Genomic DNA, 18,980 nt, shown 5'->3' with positions numbered 1-18,980 from the left:
ACCGGAAACACAATTTTACTTTCACTTTCAACTGGAGTGTGGCATTTTGTACAGGTATGCTTTGTATTTTTTATCCTCTTGTCATTTTAATCATTTCCAGTTATGTCAAATGTTTCCTTATTTAGTTTTCAAGATTTTTTTTATCTGCATGCATCTTTCACAAGAAAGATTTATGCAACAACATTTTTTATTGTTTTATATTACAGTAATTTTAATTTATATACGCACAGTACTGTATATGTATTCATTTTTTGTAATAAAGTAAATACATATATGGTTATTTAATATTTTTTTATTTTTTTATTTATTATTTGTGTCTTTATTTTTATCTTATTTTAACTTATTAATTAATGGATCAATTGTAAAAAAAATTAAGAACTATTTTCAAAATAAGAAGTGTTTAACTGTTTTCATATAAATAACAAATGACTTAGTGAATGTTTTCAGCTCATTATTGTCATAGCCTAGGTGTTGTCAGCAACATCCACGTCATTGTGCATAAAAATTGATCTCAGCTACAACTATTCAAGATATGCGCACATGTTCTCAAACTAAAATACACAATGCCAGATACTGTCAATAATTACGGAGTTATGTCACTTGATCCTTTAAAAAGGTCATGCGAAAAACTTGCCTTAACTTAATAACTGTTGTGGATATACACATAAAACTGTACACATGTATGCTACTTTTGAAAATTGGACATGTCACTTGTAGCAAGGCCCATAAATTTGGCTTTTATAATTGTCAACTTATGCCTGTTGATGTTTTGAAACAGTCATGCAGACACTTTACTATGGCCATAACTTATTAACCATTCATGACCATTATTACCAAATATTTGCATGAAACTTTGTAAACATACTACTAGTGAGGATGTGCACGTGTGTTTTAATAATGGTCGAGTTTTGCCCTTAATAGACTGAAAAGTACAGTCGAGCATTAAGTGTTCGCTCGGCAGCACTCTTGTTTGTAATATTTCTATGTTTATTATCTTTATGGAAGTTCATCATATACATGCCATTTGCTTGAAGTTTGGTCAGTGTTGAAGTTGAGCAATCCGGTCACAAGCTGATCACTTGGACTTTAAATTACATAAAGATAAATGAATTTTTATAATAAAAAAACTCTTTTCTTTCCCTCACATACAATATCTACAAGTTGTACAACCCAGGTCTATATATCCAATCTGATTGACTATAAATTGTCATTATGGGCATGCAAATTTTATTGTGGTGTCAGACTTTAGTGTGTACATACCATAGTCATATTACCAAAATATCACATACCAGATTGATTTGGGTCATTTCTCTCATTTCACTAATAATAATAATAAAAATAATAATAATAATAATAATAAAAAATTGTCAATCAGATTTGTGATAAGGAAGGTGCATAACGAAGACTAAAAAAATACAATTGGTTCAGGTTACCTGACCCTAACTACCTAACAGGCGAAAACCTAACCCTACTGTTCATAAAGAAAGTTGGTGAAGAAAAAAAAAAATTAAAAATAATATTTGTTTTAAATGTGTTTTAATTTGTAGTATTAAACCATTAAAGCTTAATACAGAAGATAACTTTGACGCAATTCTCCAATAATGACAATAATTATCTAACATAAAGCCAAATAAAAAAATATATATAAAAAATCTTTCCTACCCTGCCTGTTTTTGAAAAGGATGTAACCCTTACCAAACCTTCTTTTTTTGCCCCATTAAGGAAAAAGGGTTAGTTTTAAACTTTAAAAAAAAATGTGTTTTACAAGCCTTGGTTTCTATACAATAAACGGATAATTTATTTGAAGAATTTTAATTCTTTAATTCTAACACTAAAACATCATATCTTGAACCAGATTGTTTTCTGAACAGAATTTCAAGCAGCTGTAGCCAGCAGTGGATTCAGGATTTTGTAAAGTTACGTACAAGTACATTTAGGGTTTTAGAAGAAGGGTTTTGGAAGGTTGCTGCGTGCTGTCCTTTTCATTAGCACTCTTCTGTCCTGGTGGGGACCAGCATGGGCACCCTTCTGCCCTGGTGGGGACCAGCATGGGCACCCTTCTGCCTTCATAGAAATAAATGCTCAAGACTGTCAAATATTTCTTTTGTTTTGTTTAAAACTTCTTATAAGATTATAAATACATACACACTCTACATATTTTACAGTGGAAACCTAATATTACTTCAATTAAACACAATTTCAAACATTTTTAGCCAAATTTATAATGTTCAAATTCCTCATACCCGATTCAATGTCCCCTTTTTACCCTTAGCACCCTGTCCCTTTTCTGAAGCACCCTTTTTTATCTAAATCCTTGACCCGCCCCTGTACATGTAGTCTGTTTTACATTGTTGTAAGTACTAGTATCAGATTTTCTCTACTTTCAGTGCACCAGTCATCATGTTACAATCAAACTCTGTCAATATACGATGATTTGCCTGTAACAGCTTGATAAAGGCTTTCTGCTCTTCAACATATAATGAAGTGTCAAGCACAAAAATGTGAGTTTAAGGAAATAGAATATGCAGTTTTACACAAGGATGGCTCTGAAGCTGAGTCATCATCTACAGGTCGACACCATGGCTTAAAGGGGGATGTTAAAAACATCATACTGTTGACATTACTGTATGTTCTCCAAGGAGTTCCACTCGGACTGTCTGCCAGTATTCCACTAATTCTTCAGACGAAGAAAGTTGGCTATGATGTTCAAGCAAGGTTCAGTTTTATTGATTGGCCCTTTAGCATGAAGCTGTTATGGGCACCAATTGTGGATTCGCTATATGTTAAAAAATTTGGTAGACGAAAAACCTGGCTAATGCCAACTCAGTATTTGATCGGCATCTTCATGCTTTACCTCTCAACCCGGGTGGATGGTATACTGGGGAAGGGGGAAAATGGTTCGGGAAACATAGACCTGATGACGTTATTTGTGGTATTCTTCTTCCTCAACTTTCTGGCTGCCACACAGGACATTTCGCTTGATGGCTGGGCCATCAGCATGCTTGCAAGGTGAGTTAACAATTCAGATAAAAAAATTGGCATTTGATTTGAATTTTTACAGTTATTGATATGTGTGTGTCTGACTTTTGCATAGGAAATGAATTTCTTGTCAACCACACAAGAAATTGAAAACACCGCTGGTACATCCTGTTTTCAATTAGAAAATGAACTGTATGAAGAGGAAAAATCTTAAGATTTTATCAAAACACACACAAATGTATTACAAATGTTCATATACATGTACCATATATACTGAAGTTGGTTCAATACTATTTAAAAAAAAAAAAAATCAAAAATTTAACCTGAAAGTAAAATAATGATGGCGTAATATTTCCTTGGCAAAGTTCTCTTGACTTTTTTTAGACACAATGTGGGTTTTAGCCAGTACATGTACATATAACTCTGTGTGTCTGACAGCTGGGTATTTCTAGGGGAATGTTCTCTTTACTATGCTTTTTCCTTTTAGAGTTCTCTTTTCTGTTTTTAGACACAATGTTGGCTGGGCCAGTACATGCAATTCAGTCGGTCAGACGGCTGGTATTTTCCTTGGCAATGTTCTTTTTCTCACACTGGAGTCAGCAGATTTCTGCAACAAGTACCTCAGATCTCAGCCTTCTGAACAGGGCATCATCACATTCTCAGGTATTGGGCCTTCTTTATTATCTTCCAAATTTGCCCTTATAACAGAGGAACATTGCTTGTTGCAAACACAGTGTGTTTTGAACAATAAATCTCTGCTTGTTGAAAGCCATGTGAGTGAGTCATTGCAAGCCATGTGCCTTTAAAACAAAGACTCACTGCTTGTTGCAAGCCATGTGAGTGAATCATTGCAAGCCATGTGCCTTTAAAACAAAGAATCACTGCTTGTTGCAAGCCATGTGAGTGAATCATTGCAAGCCATGTGCCTTTAAAACAAAGACTCACTGCTTGTTGCAAGCCATGTGCCTTTAAAACAAAGACTCACTGCTTATTGCAAGCCATGTGCCTTTAAAACAAAGACTCACTGCTTATTGTAAGCCATGTGCCTTTAAAACAAAGACTCACTGCTTGTTGCAAGCCATGTGAGTGAATCATTGCAAGCCATGTGCCTTTTAAACAAAAAACCACTGCTTATTGCAAGCCATGAACCATATGGCAATTTAAAACAAAGACTCACTGCTTATTGCAAGCCATGTGCCTTTAAACCAAAGACTCACTGCTTATTGTAAACCATGTTCCACAAAGACTCACTGCTTATTGCAAGCCATGTTCCTTTTAAACAAAGACTTACTGCTTATTGCAAGCCATGTGCCTTTAAAACAAAGACTCACTGCTTATTGCAAGCCATGTTCCTTTTAAACAAAGACTTACTGCTTATTGCAAGCAATGTTCCTTTTAAACAAAGACTCACTGCTTATAGCAAGCCATGTGCCTTTAAAACAAAGACTCACTGCTTGTTGCAAGCCATGTGTCTTTAAAACAATGTCTCACTGCTTATTACAAGCCATGTGCCTTTGAAACAAAGACTCACTGCTTATTGCATTCATGTGCCTTTAAAACAAAGATTCACTGCTAATAGCAAGCCATGTGCCATGGCCTTTAAAACAAAGACACACTGCTGATTGCAAGCCATGTACCATGGCCTTTAAAACAAAGACTCACTGCTTATTGCAAGCCATGTGTCATGGCCTTTAAAACAAAGACTCACTGCTTATAGCAAGCCATGTGCCATGGCCTTTAAAACAAAGACACACTGCTGATTGCAAGCCTTGTGCCATGACCTTTAAAACAAAGACTCACTGCTTATTGCAAGCCATGGCCTTTAAAGCAAAGACACACTGCTGATAGTAAGCCATGTGCCATGGCCTTTAAATCAAAGACACACTGCTGATTGCAAGCCATGTACCATGGCCTTTAAAACAAAGACTCACTGCTTATTGCAAGTCATATGTCATGGCCTTTAAAACTGAGACTCACTGCTTATTGCAAGTCATGTGCCAGGGCCTTTAAAACAAAGACTCTTTGCTTATTGCAAGTCATGTGCCAGGGCCTTTAAAACAAAGACACACTGCTGATAGCATGCCATGTGCTTTTAGAGCCTTCGTCTACCTCATGTGTTCTCCAAATAAATTTAGATTCAAAGTAAAACAAAGAAAATATGAGCATGTATATATATATATTTGTCTTGCAGGGTTCCTATATTTCTGGGGTTTTGTGTTTTTTACGGTGACAACTCTGGTGCTGATTTTTAAGCCGGAGAGGTTGGAACCAGGAGTGGACCATGAACAAGGCATTGTGGAGACGTACAGGCAACTTTACAGGGTTATGAAGCTTAAACCAGTGATAACGTACACCATACAACTGCTTACAGCTAAGGTAAGGTATTAATAGTGTTAAATGGTTGTTCTAAAATGAGGCGAACTTGTTGTAGAGTGGTAAGACACTCGAATGCCAACCCAGAGTTTACAACAACTATCCTCTGCCTGGGCATTAAATATACTAACCATCTTCTTAGAGGTATGTTCAATGGGGGTCCAGTGTGTTAGTGTGTTAACAAACCAAAATAACTCTACAAGGGTTTTTGTCTGCATTATGCCCCACAACCTCCTAAGACTGATACTCTCTCTCTAGGATCAATGCCCATGCATAATCTGGATGCATCGTGAAATGCATTGTAAACATATATACCCCTTCCAATCCCACACTCTAAAAACAGAGTTACGAGGTTTAAACCTGTTATAGCTAATCAATGATACAGAGTTATGAGGTTTAAACCTGTTGTAGCTAATCAATGATACAGGGTTATGGGGTTTAAACCTGTTATAGCTTACTCAATGATACAGGGTTATGAGGTTTAAACCTGTTATAGCTTACTCAATGATACAGGGTTATGAGGTTTAAACCTGTTATAGCTTACTCAATGATACAGGGTTATGAGGTTTAAACCTGTTATAGCTTACACAATGATACAGGGATATGAGGTTTAAACCTGTTACAGCTTACTCAATGATACAGGGTTATGAGGTTTAAACCTGTTACAGCTTACTCAATGATACAGGGTTATGAGGTTTAAACCTGTTACAGCTTACACAATGATACAGGGTTATGAGGTTTAAACCTGTTATAGCTTACACAATGATACAGGCTTATGAGGTTTAAACCTGTTATAGCTTACACAATGATACAGGGTTATGAGGTTTAAACCTGTTATAGCTTACACAATGATACAGGGATATGAGGCTTAAACCTGTTATAGCTTACACAATGATACAGGGATATGAGGTTTAAATCTGTTATAGCTTATGCAATGATACAGGGTTATGAGGTTTAAACCTGTTATTGCTTACATAACCGTACAAGGTTATAATGCTTAAACCTACTATAGCTTACACAACAGTTCAGTGTTATAATTCTTCAACCTGTTATAGCTTACACAAATATTCAGGGTTATAAGGCCTGTATAGCTTACACAACTGTACATTACACTGTGGTACACAATTTTGAGGTTTAAACCTGTTACCATGATATTGATTTCTAAAGTTAGGTATGATAAGAACTTGCTACACATGTATAGGTCTGAAATTGAAGGATTTTTGAAACTGATGGGCAGTACCAGTAGTTGACCACTGAATATAAAATATGTGCTGTAAAGAGACAGCGTTAAATGAACAAACCATACTTATTTCTTCACCATAGTTTTAAACCTATAATAACTGCAAGGGAAATTTCTGCCGTACCTTTTCTACAGAATGAGGGATATAAAAAGGACTTAGGTGTCTTTATAACAGAGGCCTCCAAGATTCTACAGGTATGTTACAGGTACTACATGAACATGTTTTTTTACAGTTATGAATCTGAAACAAACTGTGATATGGTGAACAATGCTCTCAACCAGGACAGATCATTGCCGGTTTCACATAGACAATATTATTTCAGCATGTATATGATCCTTGAATTTATTGCTCATGTTACACCATGTAGATGCAAAGTTTCTCTGTTTCAAGCTTAACATGCCACCCAGTGCACAACATTGTGATCAGCCTTGTCACACATGCTGTTCTTGGCAATTAATCACTTTAACATCACATAAAACATTGACATAGTTCATGTATATGTAAAATTGTCAATGGTTAATTTAAAGTGACACTATATTCAAAATCAATACATACACATGTATAACAAACATTTGACTGATAAACCTTTAGCTACTTACTAAATAATGTATTTATGGAAATTATCAATTACTGATAACAATATTGTAACCATGTATTTAGTAGCAGAAAGCCCAAAAATATTAAATGATTGGTGAATGCTAAAATATTTTTTGTGATCTTCTTTAGTCTCTTAAGGTAGAAATACCGTGTTTTCTGCACATTTCTTTCAAATTAAACTCGGTATTCTTTGTAAGAACCATTATTTTCGACATTTATTCATCATTTTGCAATATTAAAACAATATTATTAATTGTACTAAGTTTTATTTTGGAGTAAGAGTGCATCTTTAAAGGTGAAAACAAACCGTACAGAACCCCTATGTAGAAAAAGCTTGGATATTTTTTTTGGTTGAGATAAAAGAGATTGTCAACGTGAAGTCACAAAAATCTTCTTTTTAAAAAATAGCTTGTCTGTTTTCAGAAGATTGCTGCAAGCGGTAAGAAGGTTTAACGTTGGCCATTAGGCTTAAAAAAAGAAAGTTTAACGTTGGCCATTAGGCTTAAAAAAAGAAAGTTTAATGTTGGCCATTAGGCTTAAAAAAAGAAAGTTTAATGTTGGCCATTAGGCTTAAAAAAAGAAAGTTTAATGTTGGCCATTAGGCTTAAAAAAGAAGGTTTAATGTTGGCCATTAGGCTTAAAAAAGAAGGTTTAATGTTGGCCATTAGGCTTAAAAAAGAAAGTTTAATGTTGGCCATTAGGCTTAAAAAAGAAAGTTTAATGTTGGCCATTTGGCTTAAAAAAGAAAGTTTAATGTTGACCATTAGGCTTAAAAAAGAAAGTTTAATGTTGGCCATTAGGCTTAAAAAAAAGAAGGTTTAATGTTGGCCATTTGGCTTAAAAAAAAGAAGGTTTAATGTTGGCCATTTGGCTTAAAAAAAAGAAGGTTTAATGTTGGCCATTAGGCTTAAAAAAGAAAGTTTAATGTTGGCCATTAGGCTTAAAAAAAGAAAGTTTAATGTTGGCCATTTGGCTTAAAAAAGAAAGTTTAATGTTGGCCATTTGGCTTAAAAAAGAAAGTTTAATGTTGGCCATTTGGCTTAAAAAAGAAAGTTTAATGTTGGCCATTTGGCTTAAAAAAGAAAGTTTAATGTTGGCCATTTGGCTTAAAAAAGAAAGTTAAATGTTGGCCATTAGGCTTAAAAAAAAGAAGGTTTAATGTTGGCCATTTGGCTTAAAAAAGAAAGTTTAATGTTGGCCATTTGGCTTAAAAAAGAAAGTTTAATGTTGGCCATTTGGCTTAAAAAAGAAAGTTTAATGTTGGCCATTAGGCTTAAAAAAGAAAGTTTAATGTTGGCCATTAGGCTTAAAAAAGAAAGTTTAATGTTGGCCATTAGGCTTAAAAAGAAAGTTTAATGTTGGCCATTAGGCTTAAAAAAGAAAGTTTAATGTTGGCCATTAGGCTTAAAAAAAGAAAGTTTAATGTTGGCCATTAGGCTTAAAAAAAGAAAGTTTAATGTTGGCCATTAGGCTTAAAAAAAAGAAAGTTTAATGTTGGCCATTAGGCTTAAAAAAAGAAAGTTTAATGTTGGCCATTAGGCTTAAAAAAAGAAAGTTTAATGTTGGCCATTTGGCTTAAAAAAGAAAGTTTAATGTTGGCCATTTGGCTTAAAAAAAGAAGGTTTAATGTTGGCCATTTGGCTTAAAAAGAAAGTTTAATGTTGGCCATTAGGCTTAAAAAAAGAAAGTTTAATGTTGGCCATTTGGCTTAAAAAAGAAAGTTTAATGTTGGCCATTTGGCTTAAAAAAAGAAGGTTTAATGTTGGCCATTTGGCTTAAAAAGAAAGTTTAATGTTGGCCATTTGGCTTAAAAAAGAAAGTTTAATGTTGGCCATTTGGCTTAAAAAAGAAAGTTTAATGTTGGCCATTTGGCTTAAAAAAGAAAGTTTAATGTTGGCCATTTGGCTTAAAAAAAAGAAGGTTTAATGTTGGCCATTTGGCTTAAAAAAGAAAGTTTAATGTTGGCCATTTGGCTTAAAAAAGAAAGTTTAATGTTGGCCATTTGGCTTAAAAAGGAAAGTTTAATGTTGGCCATTAGGCTTAAAAAAAAGAAGGTTTACCGACAACAAATATCCGGGGTGCTGTTTCAAGAAAGAATTTAGCCATGAAGAGAAATTATCTTATTGTCATTGTTTCATTATTGCATTATTATTGCATTATTGCACTACATATTTGTGTGAATTAAACAGTATTAAAAAATGAGTACGAAGTTGAGGAAATAAAAAATCATCAATGTTTGCCATTTGTAAAGTTTTTACAGGTTTAAGATTATTGTGGTTATAAGTATGAATCCTTCATTGAAACTTGCCCCAGGAATATAAATCTGTTATAAGCAAGTGTTTACAGTTGCCCAAAACTAACCATTTTTCTTATTTGACTAACAGGCATGGGCCTTAAAAAATACATTTAGTTTGGGCTACCTGACCCTACCTAGGAAAAAGGCGAAGACCCGTTTTTTTGTCAGTTGGAAAGAAAAAAAAATGAATATATATATATTTTTATTTTTTTTAATATGTAGTTTAATACCTTTAAAGCTTTATACAGAAAATCACTTTTACACAATTCTCCAATGGTGACAATAACATTTTTACATAAAGCCTATTAAATAAAAAATTAAATTGAAAAAAAATAAAGAAGCCTACCTACCTTACCAGTTTTTTTTAAAAAGATGTTACCCTAACCAAGCCATTTTTTACCATAGCTTACATATGAGCTACATGTACTTCTTTACTTCATCATAGGTGAATTTATTTTGTGGAGCATATTTTTTTTAGTTTTATCCACCAACCCATAGAATAAAAAATAATGATTTAATAATTTCAGGTGGCTTTTGTGGCAGTAGACGCAGTCTCCCAGCTGAAGTTGATAGACGCTGGAGTTTCGAAGACCACAATCGCCTTGTACGCCGTACCTCTAGTGCCGATCCAACTGATACTCCCATTTGTAATATCAAAACATTCGGCTGGACCACGACCTCTAAATGTGTTCTTAAAAGTTTACCTTCCCAAGTAGGTGATTTCATGTTGTATGTTGATTTGCAATAATTGTCAATGATAAACAATGTGTACCTGGAAAAAACCTAAATCAATTGAACTGTGGCAACATGCTGAATCATGCTACAGCTACCTTAACCCTGCTTTTTTCTAGGCATGTCACAAGTCAGACAATTGCCAATTTTTTTTATAATCATGCAAAATTTCCAATTGTGACAAAATACCCTTCTATTCGTATTTAAAATATTTAAGCTACATGTATGTATTTTCCCAAATTATGGAGCAAATACTGAGTATCGTTCCAAAATTGGCTAGAAAAAGACCTGCTGTGTTCCTGACCATATCAAAGTTTTGTTCAAGAAATTTACTGCTCCTATGTTTCATAAAAAAGACTTTTTTATAAACCCATGTTGCATTGAACCAGGCAAAAACAGGTTATTAAAAGTCTCTGACAGCGCCCGGAAGATTGATACAGTCATATGAAATGAATGCTCATTGGGTATCCGGTAATCATATTTTGGATTATCTTCTAAGTTATGTTTGAAGAAAAGTTTTGCTTTGCCAGTTCCAATTTTTAAACAAAATGGAAAAAAAGCTTGCATGCTCAAATGTTTCTTTACCAAAATCAGAATATCAAAGTATCAAATTTGTGTGGTCTTGGTGCAATGATTGTTCTATTATGCACCAGTCAATTGTTACCACAGCCCCCCCAGGTCCGGGGAATAGAGGGGACTTTCAGTCCAGCCAAACCCGGGTAAAATCTCTGTCCTGCAGGGACGAACTGATGGTAAAATCCCAGCCAAATGCCCCCGCATCCAAGTGACCCTAGTAAGGCCCATTCCCCACTATATTTTGCATGAAGACAAAACTACCACATTCACCCGGCACTGCGGGGCCACTTGAAAGGTAAAAACACGGCCCATTTCCCCTGGTATCCCCGGTATACCCCCGGACCTAAGGGGGCCGTGGTTACAATTGACTTGTGTATTACTTCTGCTGTCTGTAAGTAAAATGAATGTCAAACCACCTTCACATTGTCTCTGACCTTGTCTTGGGCTTGGAATGTGACAGAATGGTTTTTGTGTCGTCTGAAAAGACGACATATAGGGGTTACTTTTGTCGGCGGCGGCGTCCGCGTCCCATTTTCGCTTGTCCGGGGTATATCTCCTAAACTATTAGTGGTATCAACTTGAAACTTCATATGTAGATAGATCTAATTGAGGGCAAGTGCAGTGTACATGAACTGTTACTCTTGCTTCCATATTTTTAGAGTTATTGCCCTTTGTTATTTTTCATGCTTAAAGTTTTGTCCGGGGCATATCTTGTAGAATATAAGAGGTATCAACTTGAAACTTCATAGCTAGATAGATCTCATTGAGGGCAAGTGCAGTGCACAAAACAGTAACTCTTGCTTTCTTAGTTTTTAAGTTATTGCCCTTTGTTAATTTTCATGCTTAAAGTTTTGTCCGGGGCATATCTTGAAGAATATAAGAGGTATCAACTTGAAACATCATAGCTAGATATATCTCATTGAGGGCAAGTGCAGTGCACAATAACAGTAACTCTTGCTTTCTTAGTTTTAAAGTTATTGCCCTTTGTTAATTTTCATGCTTAAAGTTTTGTCCGAGGCATATCTTGAAGAATATAAGAGGTATCAACTTGAAACTTCATAGCTAGATAGATCTCATTGAGGGCAAGTGCAATGCACAAGAACCGTTACTCTTGCTGCCATATTTTTAGAGTTATTGCCCTTTGTTAATTTTCTTGCTTAGGTTTTGTCCGTGGCATATCTCGTAAACTATAGGTTTCAACCTGAAACTTATTCCGTAGGTATATCTGATTGAGGGTTCAAATGCCACCTACACTTGAAAGTTAAATGGCAACATCATTGTCTATAAATGAATAAAATGCCAATCTAACAGCTATAATGTCGACAGTAAATAATTCGTCAGGCGACACATCCGACTCGCGGAGTTCTAGTTGTAGAGTTTTACCATATGATTGTTGAAAATGAAAGCTTAAGATGCTTATAATTTATCTACTCTATGCTAAGGTAATGTTCATCAATAATCGAAGGAGCAGTTTTGTACTAAGAATTGATTTTTAACCAGGAATAACGGGGGTTGAAAATCTCAAATAGGTATGAAAACAACTCCTTGGGTTCTTCATAAAACTGTTCAGGACTGCTGACGAAGGAGTTAAAGGCCCACAATATAAGTTGATTAAAAAAAAGTTGTTTTCATTTTAATGCATTATCATGGTGAACTCATTTGTCTTTAATGATAAAAACAAAAAGAAGCATATCATTTGCTTACAAAAAAAAGTTTAATTTCTCTAGCTTTTATCAATGTTTTTTAGTTAATAGCTATGTGGTCGCAAATTCCCCAGTTATAAAAAGCACTAAAATATCGCTATTAAATATATTCTTATCTGTACCCAAACCATATGCATTTTTATGTTTTGATCATCAAAGCCAAATAATTTAATGCATTAAAATCAACAACAAAAATGAATTAACCTATATTTAGGGCCTTTAAGCAGAAAAGTTGGTAATTAATTTTGTGTGATAACCTTGTTATTCTTGTGATAACCTTGTTATTCTCTGTGTTTAGGTTGTCAATGACAATATTCATGGCATTCCTCGTGTATCTGGCTGGTGGGCTGACGACTGATGGAGGGGAACTGCCATACTACTTCTACATTCTCCTTCTCGCTTTTTACATGATTAACGAGGTAAACAAGTTATGTGATTTTTTCAGTCAAGTCAAAATACATATATATATATGCCCATCATAAATATGTATAATACAGTAAATATGGTTGTTCACATTTCACTCAAGTAGTGCAATTTGGTCATATTACTCTCTTTTGATGTATCGTCATAACAATTATCATTGCATGATGTTAAAATGGCGACATAAAACAAAATAGTGCGTCATTTAAATGACATTTATTATGAAGACATGTGTCTTAAAAGTGATCTAACCAGTAATGTATATAATAATAAGGGTTGTAAGTACTGCATTTTGATCCTGAATATTGTATTCGACTCTCTCATTGATTTGCAAATAACCCACTTGAGTTGAAGACAACCTCTCGGATCAAAATGCAGTACTTATTATAAATCCTATTTTATCATATGACATTTGTTCAGAGTGTAATACAACCATTATGTATTTTCTAATATACAATAGTGTGATATTACTTGATATCATTTCGTCCTATAATTAAGCATGAACCCTTTGACCAACAATAAATAAAATCTTTATTTTTGGTTGATTTGTCATGTGATGAAAACAATTTAACATTTGTTGCCATCTAAGGAAACAAATTTGAAACTTGTCACAGCCAAAGGCTTGCTTTATAATTTTTCCTAAAAATTGTTTGTACTTACTGGTAAAGATACCTCATGTATGATACCATATATATCTTTTTGTTTTTGGAGAATATTAAATGTAACTTACACATTCAGTGGTCTACTTCTTTATTTGAACATACCAAAAGAAAGAAACTCTATTCAATAAGCTTTTGTGCAATCATTTTTATGCGCCATACAAGTGGGAGGCGTATATACCGCTACTCTCGTCTGCCAATCTGTGCAGATGATTATAAGGGAATAAATTCATCGTAATAATACAGAATTTTATTGCAGGTAGAAGGAGGTTTAAATTCTCCTTCAAATATGATTTTAAAAAAATGCCCGCGTACTATGAATTGTATGAAGTTTTTTACCATTTTTTCCAAGTCTGTTTCAGGCGTATTTCAGAAAGATCTTATAGGTCATATTTTGGAAATGAAATCAATTTTTTTCAGCATATTTCTCACCATTTTTTCCACCGTGTATTATGCTAGCTAATTATCTATTGTAAAAGTTGATACTATTCTTCCTCCTTGTTTCAGGTATTTTGTGTGAGCATGTTTGTGTCGCGTATGGCATTTAATGCCAAAGTCAGTGACCCAGCAATAGGTGGTACATACATGACCCTGCTGAATACTCTTGGGAATCTAGGTGAGCTCATTATCCTTGCCAATCTTGGTGAGCTTATTATCCTTGCCAATCTAGGTGAGCTTATTATCCTTGCCAATCTAGGTAAGCTCATTATCCTTGCCAATCTAGGTAAGCTCATTATCCTTGCCAATCTAGGTAAGCTCATTATCCTTGCCAATCTAGGTAAGCTCATTATCCTTGCCAATCTAGGTAAGCTTATTATCCTTGCCAATCTAGGTGAGCTCATTATCCTTGCCAATCTTAGTAAGCTCATTAGCTTGGCAAGTTCAATATTCTTGTGTGTTTTTTATTAGCTTAGTTTCCAAAACAATCTTGTTAAGCTCAATATTCTTTGTATTTTTGGAAGCTTAGTACACTTATTCACTTAGGTAAGCTTAGTGAAGTTGTTGACCTTCATAAGTCCAGTACCTTTGATAGTTTAGGTATACAAGTTATGTAAGTTCAATTCTCTGGCTTACTTAAGTATACTCATAGCCTTTGCTTGCTTAGGTAAGCACTTTGCTCTAACTTACTTAGGTAAGCTCAGTACCTAGTCGATTCAATTGCCTGGCGTATAACACGCAATTATTTCTCGATCCTATGTTACAATGGCTTTGAATATAACACACAACTATTTCTAAAGTCTATGTTACAGGTTGGAGTTGGCCGTCAACTCTAGGACTCTGGTTGGTCAGTGCTATCACATGGAAGTCATGTGACAGTGGCCAACTTTGTACTACTGCAGCAGAGGAACAGGTTCCGTCTTATGTAATTTTTATACCCTCGACAAACAAAGTTTGAAGGGGTATATTGGGGTCACCCTGTGGTCAGTCTGTTTCAATATTTCTTGACCAGGGCATAACTTGAAAACTAATTGTTTAAATTCAATTCAACTTCATACAATGGTAAAGCACAAATAGAGGAAGTGCAGTGTACAAGGACCAAAACTCTATTGCAGCTTACTACAGAGTTATTGCTCTTTGTTACATTTTTTGTCTCATGCATAACTTGAAAACTACTGGATAGAATGTATTTTAACTTCATTTATCATGTATTAGAATTGATTACAAAACATGAATGAGTCGTATATATCAAGTCCATTGATTTCTAGTAAATCTTCATAAAAAATGTTAGTGCCAAACTGTCATTTTCAATTTCATAATAAAGTGCCTCTTGTTCATGAAAAAAACAACATGAAGTCTGTATATACTGCTCTTATAAAGATTTTGCTATAAATCTATTTTAGAATGTTGTTTGTACATGTATAAATGTGCTATGTTTTATGTCGCCAGGCCTGCACAGCTGGAGGGGGTAACTGCGTGACCTTAGTGGACGGTTACTACATTGAGTGTGTGGTGTGCCTTGGCGTTGGTGTTCTGTGGTATCTATGGAAACAGAAAGAGACCCGGCAACTTGACAACCTAGAAATTGAAAACTGGAAGATTTCATGATATTTGTTGCTACATGATATTTATGTGCTTTTATCACCAGTCTTTAAGGTACTCAACATACAAATCAACCATCAAGCCATTGGTGATTATGTTCAATTTTGATGCCTGATGACCCAATAACATTAGTACCATTTGAATGGGAATTAATTGCTTATTACTTACAACTGGCAAGTGTGGCTTGCTTTTTTCACAACGGCAAATATTGTCGTAAGCAAACACTATAAGCTATGTTTGATAAAAAACATCTAAAGTGCTTTAAAATTATTGAATGGTAATATAAAATCTTCAGTATAATATAAGAAATATTTACACACCACTTCAGGCCATATGGCATTATAAGGACCGGCCACTCAACCCCTGACTGGCTAATGCCTCGGTCCATATACACCTTAGGGGGCTGACTGGCCAGTCCTTATAATGTCATATGACCCTCAGTGGTGTGTAATATTTCTTAAATATATGTTTTTAGTATCATTTCTATTTAATCTTTCTCTTCTATCACACCCTTTCAAATGATACCGACATATTATGGGGCCACCAGGCATCTAAGGTTCACATTATTGTACATAGGGTAACATTGTCTTGTTTGTAACGAGCAGCAGCCAATTAAGCCATTAAAACAAAATTCATTATACTTGGCCTTTTTGTCGATATGGTTTATTTAAAGGGACTTGCTTATGTTTTGGGACAACAAGAAATTATTCTCGGTAATGCATCTGAAAACATTTGTTATACTAGTAATTATTTTACTTTTTGAAACCAAAATTGCAGAAAAAAATACATTTAAACAGGGACCTATGGTTTATAGGTCTATGATTTCAAGTAAAAAATAAAAATAAACAATTATTCTGGTTGTAGAGGGGAGCGAACTCATGCAGGTACAGTCAAGAAAAACTTTGAAAACTGATGCCTTCACCACCCAGCCACAAGGACTTATACTACAACTGATGTATAATTTTTTTAACCTTTATCCAATACATTGGAAACTTCACGTTATAGTATCCATCAACCAATCATGCTACAATAATTTGATTCAATTGCCTGACCGACGGTATTCAAAATTGTGGTCTTCAAAGATGATAATTGAGCAAATATGAACATTAGATGAGCGGTTCCAGCTGTCGGTATCTCAGTTTTGACACTCCTTATGATTTGCCACACTTTATTTCGTTGTTTTTCTTTACAAACCATGAGTGAATCCCTTTAACTGTTTAGAAAAAGGATCAGTAATAGCACAGTAGTGAACAGATATTTGTAATCAGGGTATGACCCAATGTTTCAAATCTGGGACCTGTTGCATTAATTTATAGAAGTTTTGTGTTTGCAATTGAAATTACCTTAGTGTCATATTTCTGTTATTTTGCTTTTTTGTGTTCATTTAATTTTAGCCAGCTATTATAAGCCACAAACCATATATTAGCACAAAGGTCAAGGTCACACTAAAAAGGTCAAAGCATAGATTCATCTCTGTGGTGTAAACACTGTATGGGCCTGTTTCGTTAAAGTTCTTAATCGTAAAAAATAAAACAACTTACTGCCATATTTTTACTATTTTGTTATATATCTTTAAATATAAGTATGAATTAACTTGAGCCAGTATCAAAGTTACATTGCAACAAATTTAAGATTGTTTCAAACAAACAAGATTTTTTAATGAAATGGGCTATATGAGATTTTCAAATATATTTCTTGAGATTGTCTTAGATTAGCTGCATATACAATTCATTGGTCAGTACATCTGAAAAAAATGTTTTTCATCCTTTATTAGATGCCTTGTAATGAAGATTAATTGCCAGATACAATACACATGTATTAGCAAGGCCCATAACTCTGACTTTAATTATTTTCAAGTTATGTCTCTTGTTTGACTGGGAAAAACACAGTGCTCTTGTTAAAGTTTCTCAAATTCTTATTTACTAAATTGACCTCCACCAGGAATTGGTCCTTTCTTAGTCATTTCTTTAACACACATGACATTAAAGTGTTGTTAATAATGTAATGCATGCTCAAACTTTTTTTAATTATTGTATAGATTTATGAACAATTATATGTTCACATAATTATAGAAACATGTACATGCTGTTGACAAATGCAGCTGTATAACAGTCTGACAGAGAGAAGATAAAATACGTTATTTGACAATTGCTGTTTGATTTTATTATTATTGTTATAATTATAAGTTTTATTATTATCATCATTATTATTATCATTATTATTATCATTATTATTATTATCATTATAATTTATTATTAATATTATTTTTATTTATGATGAGTTTTTTTCTTCAGTTTTATTTTTTTCTTGATCACTTCTACTCACATTTATACCGGTTTTCACAAATTCTTTGACATAATACAGAATATTGATCAACATTTTTAAATGTATGTATTAAAACATTATATTTTTATCCACAAAGCCTGATTATTTTAGTTCAGTGCAATGTTAACTTTGTTCATGTACATTGCTATAAGCTCCTCTGTTTTTTGAAAAAGAAAAGACGTGAAATCATCAAAGCCTTGGTGTCATTGTTGGCATACGCAGCATAATTGTGCAAAAACTTCAATTAGCCATAATTTAACACTGTTCAAGATATTCAAATAAAGCTTGGTACACTTGTTGTCAGTGACAACACACACATGTTAAACAAGGCCCATAACTCTGTTTTTTATAAATGTCAAGTTATGTCCCTTGTTTGACTGAAAAACAACAACAGACAAATGTTGGTGTTGGTTCCTTGTTAGTGTCTACAAATGTTTTCGATGTTATGTAACTTAAAGTGCTGGTATGTAATATTTAATATAGTGCTGGCATGTCATATTTGTTATAGTGCTGGCATGTCATATTTGTTACAGTGCTGGTATGTCATATTTTGTTATTTTGTATCTCTCTCAGAATTTAAGAAAATAAAAGTCCTTTAAAATTGGACTGTTTGTTGTTTCTGCACTCCTGCAATTGTTGTAGTTCCTGGCTGTTATTGAACACGGAGCACTCATTGGTTTAAGACTTTAGTTAAAAAAGGTTTAATAGGTTTTGTGGAGTTTTTGCCACTTGCAGTCAAATAAACAGTAGCATAAAATGATAGGGTCTCAATGTTTTTTTTTCAGAAATCAGCCGAAAATTCAGATTTCAGACTTGTGAAAACCAGTGATAATGAAAAAAATAGACAGGGATTCTAAAGTTTTGAAATCTTCTAATATCATAATTTAGACGTTTTAACTTTTAGACCCTTTAATTAGACAGATGTTAAGATGGTTTTTACTCAAAAATTAAATGATTATTGACGGTTTTCGTGAAGGTACATCTGTATTAACTCGATACTGCACCGCTGTTAATCATTAAGCGCGCGTTGATATGGATC

General features: G+C 34.0%; 1 protein-coding gene across 2 annotated transcripts; it reads left to right on the top strand.

The window, feature by feature from the left end:
* The first annotated feature begins 2 nt into the window (after positions 1-2).
* On the top strand, positions 3-18,545 carry LOC128246919 (acetyl-coenzyme A transporter 1-like). 2 transcript variants are annotated; one of them, XM_052965461.1, is made up of 9 exons: positions 3-54; positions 2,388-3,009; positions 3,488-3,642; positions 5,171-5,355; positions 10,014-10,198; positions 12,796-12,916; positions 14,084-14,192; positions 14,827-14,927; positions 15,464-18,545. In XM_052965461.1, exons 2-9 carry the CDS (start codon positions 2,480-2,482, stop codon positions 15,620-15,622), a joined length of 1,545 nt encoding a protein of 514 aa, XP_052821421.1. In that variant the 5' UTR covers positions 3-54; positions 2,388-2,479; the 3' UTR covers positions 15,623-18,545. The 2 variants fall into 2 exon arrangements, with proteins under 2 accessions (XP_052821421.1, XP_052821420.1); XM_052965460.1 differs by having other exon boundaries at positions 14,827-14,939.
* The last annotated feature ends 435 nt before the right edge of the window (positions 18,546-18,980 follow it).

The sequence above is a fragment of the Mya arenaria genome, chromosome 9 (genome assembly GCF_026914265.1).
Source record: "Mya arenaria isolate MELC-2E11 chromosome 9, ASM2691426v1".
Lineage (NCBI taxonomy): Eukaryota > Metazoa > Mollusca > Bivalvia > Myida > Myidae > Mya > Mya arenaria.
Note: the sequence above shows the minus strand (reverse complement) of the source record. Positions and strands in the feature narration are given on the sequence as shown.